Below are 9,618 nucleotides of genomic sequence, written 5' to 3' on the forward strand. Positions count from 1 at the left end.
CTAATAAATTCCCTTGCATATATCTATCCTATTGATTCTGTTCCCCTGGAGAATCCTGTCAACTAAAGGAAAACAAAAATCCAACTTTTAAATAATTAAAGTTAGTTTTATTCAGAAGTCTTACTGAGGTCTGCAGGCTGGGAGGCCTATAGCTCAGCATTAGCTCTTTAGAGGGGCTCTATCAGATGGCTCCAATGCAGTATTTTAGTTCACAATTTATAGGAGGTAAAGATTCAATATATGCAAAGTCACATCAAAGTTGCCCAGAAGTTACATTAAAGCAGAATCACATCAAGATTTGGATGTAAGAGTACAGCTGGTTATAGATTACAGAAGTATAATCACTAACCTGGTCAGACCTTATTTTGTGAGTAAGAAAACACAAGGACTGGTGTCATTTTCATTGAAATGTCTAAGTGAATAAGGTGCCATCCAACTTTTAGAAATCTCATGACACCTTCTGAAATCCAACCTTTTGTACATGAGCTGAAGAAATTCTGCACATGGGCTAGCCTGGCTATGTTCTACAGACCATAGGAATATAGTGAGTTAGGTAAACAGATATGGAGCATGGGGACCGTGTGCTCTATTCTGAAGTATCTTCAAACATTCTTCTCAAAGAGCTGCAGGTTGTCATAGAGTGAGGGGCTTTGTGAAATTACGCTGGCATGCAGAAATGAGCAAACACGGCATTTATACTTTCTCTCGCAACTTCCACTAACACAAGGGGATAGGAACGACTCTGCTGTCTGTTGATTGGACTGGACTTTTCTCCTCTTTGCTTATTCAATAACATCATATACATTAGAAATGTTCAAAGAGAATACCAGTTGGGTTTATTTTGGTTAGGAAACAAAATGCTGTGTTGATAGTTTTTCTTACTCTTGGGAATGCTTTGCCTACATTCTTTCACTGAGTAAGTATAATTTAAAATTAATATTGCATCACCACTTCATATCCATTGAAATTGCTATTATATATACATAAAAGAAGTATTGAGGGTTTCGAGAAACTGGAACCGTAGTGCACTGCTGATTGGAATGTAAAATGGTTCAGTCACTGTGGAAAAGAGTATAGTAGTTTCTAAAAAAAAAAAAGAAGAATTACCATATGATCCAGCAATTCCACTTACGCATACATACATCAAAAAAAAAAGAAACCAAGGACTCAAACAGATATTTGTATGTCAATGTTCATAGCAGCAACATTTACAGTAGCCAAATGGTGAAAACAACTTAAGCATTCTCAGTGGATGAATGGATTAAAAAAATGTGTTATATACATACAAGGGAATATTATTGAGCCTTTAAAAAGAAAAAAATTACGACACATGAGTAAAACCTGGAGACATCAGGCCAAGTGAAATAAGCAAGTCATAAAAAGACAAATGCTGTATGAGTCTACTTATATGAGGTATCCAGAGCAGTCAAATTCATAGAGACAGAAAGGAGAATGGTGGTTGCCAGAACCTGGTGGAAAGGTTGAAAGGGGAATTATTATTTAAATGAGCAGAGAGTTTTAGTTTTGCAAGATGAAAAAAGTTCTGGAGATGGATCATGGTGATGGTTGCACAACAATGTGAATATACCTAATGCTATTGAGCTGCACACTTAACATGATTAAAGTGGTCAGTTTATGTCAGTTATATTTTACTACAATTAAAATAATTAATGGGGTATCATCTCAAGGAATGCTAGCATAAGTAATAAATTGTTATGTGAGTCCAAGTCGTGTACGATGTTCATTTTAATAATGAAGTTCGATATTATTGAGGATAGAGTGTTAATATATGTTAGACAATAACTATTTGAAATATTACAATCAGTGAAGCTGAAATTACGGTTTGGACTTATCATAGGGAATCTGGTGGATACGGGCCAGGGTCTTGGTTTCTTGTGCAATATTAGACCACAGGGGAAATCTGTGCAAATGAGCCTTATTCTATTTCTACGATTCTAATTCTAAAAGGCATTTGGATCAGATTTTCTATTCTGGAGAAAGAAAAGTTCATCGTGATTGTATTCATGTCTTAGTTATTGTACTATACCATACACTTTCTTTCTTTCTTTTTTTTTTTTTTTTTTTGAGACAGAATCTCTCTCTGTCGCCCAGACTGGAGTGCAGTGGCACAATCTTGGCTTACTGCAACCTCTGCCTCCTGGGTTCAAGTGATTCTCTTGTCTCAGCCTCCTGAGTAGCTGGGATTACAGGCATGGGCCACCACACCTGGCTAATTTTTGTATTTTTAGTAGAGACAGGGTTTCGCCATTTTGGCCAGGCTGGTCTTGAACTCCTGACCTCAGGTGATCTGCCCGCCTCAGCCTCCCAAAGTGCTGGGATTACAGGCATGAGCCACTGTGCCTGGCTGTATTCTTATAAATATATTTTATGTTGTATAACCTCCAAGATCAATGAGATGAGCATGACCCAGAGAGATGGTCTGTAGAACACAGCCAGGCTAGCCCATGTGCAGAATTTCTTCAGCTCACGTACAAAAGGTTGAGTTTTAGAAGCTGTCATGGAGATTTCTAAAAGTTGGATGGTACTTTATTCACTCAGACATTTCAGTGAAAAGCCATGTGCCTCCAAATGAAGACTGGTGCTGTATCAGTCATGGTTCTCCAGAGAAAAAGAACCAATAGAGCATATATCGATACACGGAAAGAGATTTATCATGTGGAATTGGCCCACACAATTATTGAGGCTGAGAAACCCCACAATTTGACATCTGCAAGCTGGGAAGCTGGTGATGGAGTTCCAGTCCAAACCCAAAGGTTCGAGAATCTGGAGAACCAATGTCATAAGTTCTAGTCTGAATATAAAGGCCCAAAAACCAGAAGCACTGATGTCCAAGAGCAGGAGAAAGTGGATGTCTCAGTTCAAGCAGAGAGAGTCCATTTGCCCTTGCTCTGCCTTTTTGTTCCATTTAGGCCCTTAACAGATAGGACGATGCCCACCTGCATGGGTGAGAGAGACCTTTATTCAGTCTATGGATTAAATGCTAACCTTTTCCAGAAACACTCTCACACTTAAACTCAGAAGAAAACGTTTATGTGAGCATCCCCTAACCCAATCAAGTTGACACATAAAATCAACCATCACAAGTGCCTAGAAGCTTGAATTCCTGTGTTCCTCCCATAGACACTAAAATGGGGTCTAGCAGTCCTTAGTTCTAGGCCCTTACTTACATCAACTTATTGATAAATTAGGAGCACAGCTCTGAGTGTAAAGACAGGGGTAAGGAATGGGAGGAGACTAACAGACTGGACTTGGGTAAAGCGTGCAAAGAGCAATGGACACCTCCCTACCATCCCCCATCACTACTATTTATCCCTGTTTCAGAAAGTTTTAAGCAATAATAGTAACATGATGTTAAGAAGTTTGAAGAAGGCCAGGCGCGGTGGCTCATGCCTATAATCGCAGCACTTTGGGAGGCCGAGGTGGGCGTATCACCTGAACGTCGGAGTTCAAGACCAGCCTACTAACATGGAGAAACCCCATTTCTACTAAAAATACAAAGTTAAGCAGGCGTGGTGGCACATGCCTATAATCCCAGCTACTAGGGAGGCTGAGGCAGGAGAATCGCTTGAACCTGGGAGGCGGAGGTTGCAGTGAGCCAAGATAGCGCCATTGCACTCTAGCCTGGGCAACAAGAGCGAAACTCCATCTCAAAAAAAAAACAGAAAAGAAAGAAAGAAAGTTGAAGAAAAGGAGATAATTTTCTCCTTTTCTTTCATCAGACTGATCCTCCAGCCGCTCTCTTGAGGTGATGTATTCTCAGAGGCAGCCACATCTACTAGAAAGTGAGGAAAATAATTGTAGATAATTGTGACTCTTTCTAAAAGTGAGAAACTGTTTGTAATTTTGTAAACACAAACATCTAAGCTAAATTAAAGTAAAGATGTGGGAATTCACACAAATAACACTGGACGACAGAAATGTCCTTTGGGGAGTTTGCCTTCCTAAATATAGAAAGGCTTTATCCTGAGCTGCCCACATCTGAATCTACGTATTGCCCTGTAAGAAAGAATAAGACAAGTGAAAGCGCCACACACACAGCCCTAGAAAGATGTATTACATAAATGGCTGAAAGGGATTTGAGTTCTGTTGGTGCCAAATTGTGTTACAAGGAAGAAAATTCCAAACTGAGAAACCCCACATCACCATACCAGAGCCACTGCACTAGATTGAAGCACTTTTTATTCTTTCTGCTGAACTAGAGAGTCACATGGATGTGTCTTCGGAGCACATTTCAGGCAACCATTTCCTTTTCCTCTTGGTGCCAGTCATCCTTCCACTGCAGGCATCTGTATCCATAACACATTCAAGGCATGCTAACTTGTGGGACCTGCATGAGACCACATCTCAGAGCACTATCTGTGAACCGAGGCTATGGTGCTTTTGTGAGGTGTTGGGAAAGGAAGAAAGGAAGGTGGGTGATTAAAGTGAATGGAAACAAAATTACCATTCTCAACTTTGATCTATAAGGATCGGTATGGAGAGGATTATTCCTCCCACCCTAAGCTCTCAGAGAACACTCTGCTAGGGCGGTATGACAAAGACACCATCCTCATTGAGGAAACTTCTGTGTTTAGGTGGCTCCACGAGATCATTTATAGTATGAGGAATAAGTTTGTGTATTTCATTTTGCCATGCACAGGTGATAAGGACATAGCCCCTCCTATAAAATGATTTATATCTACACCACGGTATTTCATATGCTTCTGTTAAATTACAATACACTCCTTCTACAAGACCCTTGCTCCTGTTGCATTTCCTAACTCCATTCTTACATGGCACAAATCTGTTGTAACAGATTTTTTCCAGCTCGTCATATTGCATAAGGAGGAAGTAATGTTCTGTCACACAACGCAGTTTGTGGTAAACATTTTTTCTCATGATTTCTTCATTACAGTAGTCCCTATCATATAATGGCATTCCAGGTTCAATAATGACACGTCTTTCGACGTTTTCTTTGGTAGGTGGTCTGGTGGGCCCTGTCCTATGAAATTCTTCCAAATACTCTTCAAATTCTTCCATATCATCATCTGGGGAATCAAAATCTGTATCCACCTCTTGAAACTGCACTGGCTGCAGCAGCTGCTGCAGCAATAGAAGCAGGAGCAGTGGGTGTGTGGTGATCGGAGTTCTCATCATTTTTCCAGTAGACACTAAAAGAGATAAGGAGATATGTTCTGTTGGGATAATGTGCTTGCTTCACATTTCCTGTGAGGGGCACATTTATGCCACATATTGCTTTTCTGGGCTCTAAGATTTTGGATCATTTTTAAATCGCCAACTCATAATCGATCTGAATACTTCCAAATTATTCACAGAAATGACCTTACTAGGCCTACAGTTCAGCCTAGAGCTGTGGTAAGAGAAGAAAAGGTGAAAGGAAGGAGAATAAGAATGGAAGAGAAAAAAAGTAAGGAGGAAGAAAAGGAAACAAGGAAGAAATGGAGCAAGAGAGAGATTAAAGGCCGGGCGCGGTGGCTCACGCCTGTAAACCCAGCACTTTGGGAGGCTGAAACGGGCGGATCACGAGGTCAAGAGATTGAGACCATCCTGGCTAACATGGTGAAACCCCATCTCTACTAAAAATACAAAAAATTAGCCGGGCGAGGTGGTGGGCGCCTGTCGTTCCAGCTACTCTGGAGGCTGAGGCAGGAGAATGGCGTGAACCCGGGAGGTGGAGCTTGCAGTGAGCGGAGATCGTGCCACTGCACTCCAGCCTGGGCGGCAAAGCAAGACCCCGCCTCAAAAAAAAAGAGAGATTAAGGAGAGAAGGAAGGAGAAAGGAAATCAAGACAGCAGTGAGGAGAAAGGGAGGGAGGCAGAGAGGAGGCTCACATGCTTCTTCCGTCTGAAACAAATGCATCTTTTTCCGCTTCCAGGAGTTGAGAACTTGCTCTGAAAAGAGCCACCCTCCCCTTTCAAACATTCCACTTTGATAAGAAAAAAATTCCTTAACCGTGTCTTTCTTTCTCCCCTTGCTCTTTTCTGACCATAGATGTCCTTGGAAAAGGGATCAAGGAAGGTTCAATTTTGAGCAGCTGGGATAAATACATTCTTGAAGTCATCCTAAACTAAAAACAATGATACACAGTAATAGCTAGCATAATGAGGAGTTACGTGCCAAGCACTAGACTAAGCACTTTAAGTATATTATCACCATCATCCAAACAACCCTATAATAAATATATTATTTTTAGTATTGTTGTTATAACAATGAATGTTGCAAAAAGAAGGTAAAGTTATTAATATCTCTCTGTGAAGGGAAGTTGCTTAAAATCTTACATTAGATCTGGCAGACTCCTGGTTCAAGCCTATTTTTGTCTAATTTCCACATATCTGTTCTTAGCTGGTATTCTATGGCCTCTATCAGTCTGGTTTCCCTTCCTAAGGCTAGACTGTATCTCCTTCTCCAGGCTGTCAAACACAGTGACTACTGAAATGGCCAATCTTAAAACTGAATTTGAGCCCCTAGAGTGCTTTGACAAATTGGTCCACACTCCACGAAGAACCAACTGTTTTATTGCAGAAGCAATCTCCTGAGTTTTCTTACCTTACCAAGTTCTTTGTAAAAGAAGTCCTACTTGGTGGCAACCTGAGTGATTCTCTAACAGTCGTTCCCTGGAGACCTTGATCTATCAGTGATGGAGATGGACAACCTCCTGTTCTAGGCTCGATACTGAGTTTGTTCATATGTGTGTAGAAAGGTTAGAGAATGATGGAATTAAAGAGAGGTGGATGTTGGGGGACACATCAGAAAGTGGAGACAATATGAAAGTTGAGCATAGGAGTGCAAAGAATGGAAAAGAAAAGAAAAAGCTGCGTAAAATAGTGATGTGAGAATGGACACTCTGGGGTGGCCGTGTGCCACACTGTCCCTCCCCTCCCTGCTTTTCCTCCCATCCCTGCTTTCACACTCTCATCAGTGTCTTCCAGGAAGTCTCTTCAGAAGAGTGATCCCATGGTGACAGGCCAGAGAGCTCAGAACATATTCTCACGAGAACGTGGAGCCTCTGCAACATCTTGATCTGGAGAGAACATGGACAGTACACGTGTGAGAAGCAGAATTCAGGCAGCTGTGGCCCTGCCCTTTCTACTGCCCTAGAACATGCATAGGGCCTGTCCAGAATACTGTCTTGTTTTTTAAATCTGCAACCTTCTTAATTCTTGGTTTATGAATTCAATTGTGGTTTCGTTCTTCTCAAAATCCTTTCTCATCTCAAAGTATGGTATGTGTACTTTTTTTTGTACTCCATTCTGTTACTCTTACAGATTTTTAGAAATCTTTCAACCATCTGGAATTTATTTTAATTTATAGTAAGAAGTTAGTGTGGTCTTTTTTCACATGGTTTATACGTAATCTCAGCATCAATTATATGGGAAAAAAGCTATTGTCTCATCTCTAATTTTAAAAGCTACTTTCTATATTTCATAATTCTGTTTCTGAACACTTTTTTCTCTTTTGATATGCCATAATATGCTGTTTTACTTATTATAATTTTACTGGGTTTTTTTTTAAGAGTCATGGTCTCACAATGTTGGCTGGCTTGACTCAGAACTCCTGGGTTCAAGGAATCCTCCCACAGCCTACCAAGTAGCTTGGACTACCGGTGCACTCCACTGTACCCGTACTTGTTATCATTTTATGAAACATTTTGATATCTCATAAAGCAATCTACACTCATTCCTCTTCTTATTCAAATGTTCACTACGGAGACAAGCAGAAAGTAGATTATAGGGTGCCTGGGAGGTGGTAGAAATGAGGATTAACAGTAAATGAGAGAAAGAGAGACAGAGGAGAGAGACAGAGAGAGATAGACAGGGTGGCAGTGAGGGAGGGAGGGAGAACACAGAATAAATAGTGTTGAAACAAGATCACTCAGTGTTTCTGAAGTTTTTGCCTGGTAATCTCACACAGCAGAAACTCCTGGCCTACCTGGGGAATATAGGCGTCTTGGTTTTTCCTGGGTTCTCACTAATTGAAATTTCTGTGGATGAATCCAGAAATTTGCATTTTAAACAAATTTAAAGGTGATTCTTAGTTCACTAAAGTTGAAGGAGGAATTTCTTAATATGCATTAAAATGAACTTCTGAAAAAGAAAACATCAGAAAACAGTAGGGAAAATGTTTGGCCTTTTCAGCAAATGTTCTTGGAAGAAGAATGGGATGAGTCGCTTCCTTCTTTGGGCTATTGTGAATCATGTTGCTATGAACATGGGCACACAATTACCTGTTCAAGTCCCTGCTTTTCCTCCCTGTTTTTACACTTGCTTGGAAGGTTTATTGCAACTTAGATTTGCAGACTGAGAAAGGCCTTGGAAAGGTTGTCTATCTAGTTTCTCTTCCTAAAATGCAATTCTGAGCCCCAGATCAGAACTCTGTATTTAACCACACACATAAGAAGTTTACAGTAAAAAGAAAAGATTGGAATAAGTAATGGGCTTGTAGGTGGACCAATGTATTTCAGAAGGATTATTAAGTGGTATTTTAAATTTTTAAATTTAAGAGTAAAATGTAAATTTAAAACTGATTTAGATTAAATTAATTTAAAAAAATTTTTTGAACACCTTATATAATGAAGCATCAATAAATCACAATCATATAATAATTATATAGCCTTAATCACAAAAGGAAAAACTAAATTAAATCTTTTAAATTGACAATAATTGTAATAATTTACAAACTCAGTGCTGATGAAAGTGTGATGAGATGTTTCTGTCAGAAAGAAATTGTTATAATTTTTTGGAAAATTTGAGAAATACAATAAAAAGAATAGCTGATACTTTCCTCTAGCATTTCAATAGCTAGAATTCTAAGTTGCAATAATTTATATTGAAAGACAAACAGCAAATTTTACTTAAAAGGGAAAAAAACTGAAATTTTAAAATATAAATATCCAAGAAGGTAGGAAAGGGAAAGGTTAAAATGAGTCCGATGTGTTTATAGAAATCACAATAAACATTGCAACAATAATTATTATTATAAGAGCTAATATTTATTGGGACAGTCAGTATTTTATGTTCATAGAATTCCATATTCTTAGAATGGGCTATTTTTCAGAATTTACAAATTTATTAATCAATAAAATTTTAGATCACCTGAGAAACAAAAAGAATAGAAAAAAAGAAAAGAATTAAAAATTTTAGAGATATTAAATATTTTGTGATATAATATTATAGTAGTAGGACTCCCTGGTTGACAGTGAGAAAAATTCCAAACAAATTACCTTAAATGCAAGGGGCACTGTATTGACTCACAGAAGTTGGAAGTCCAAGAGGTAGGGCAGGAGACAGAAATCAAATTCTTGACTAGACTCTTGTTCCTACTCTCTCCCACTCTACTCTCCTTTGTACATTCACTTTATTCTCACGTAGGGTCTCTCCATGTAATGAGAGACCCTACGCAGTCATTACATGGAGAGACACTGCCCCTTTGTGGCCTTATATTTAGGGTCACAGTAGGAAGTGCCATTTTCTCCCACCTTCACCCAACATGGAAAATAACTTTTCTGATTGGCCGTGCTTCTGCCACATGAATAAATCCAGGGATGTGGGGCACTCTGATTGGCTACCTGAAACACATGTCCTCTTTCAGAGGTAAAG

General features: G+C 39.3%; 1 protein-coding gene across 1 annotated transcript; it reads right to left on the reverse strand.

The window, feature by feature from the left end:
* Positions 1 to 4,183: 4,183 nt before the first annotated feature.
* Positions 4,184 to 9,308, reverse strand: RNASE9 (ribonuclease A family member 9 (inactive)). Its single transcript, NM_001171839.4, is given in 2 exon segments — positions 4,184 to 5,171; positions 9,243 to 9,308. A coding segment is annotated over 1 exon segment (615 nt). The 5' UTR covers positions 5,158 to 5,171; positions 9,243 to 9,308; the 3' UTR covers positions 4,184 to 4,542.
* Positions 9,309 to 9,618: the final 310 nt, after the last annotated feature.

This window comes from Macaca mulatta, chromosome 7 (assembly GCF_049350105.2).
Source record: "Macaca mulatta isolate MMU2019108-1 chromosome 7, T2T-MMU8v2.0, whole genome shotgun sequence".
Classification (NCBI taxonomy): domain Eukaryota; kingdom Metazoa; phylum Chordata; class Mammalia; order Primates; family Cercopithecidae; genus Macaca; species Macaca mulatta.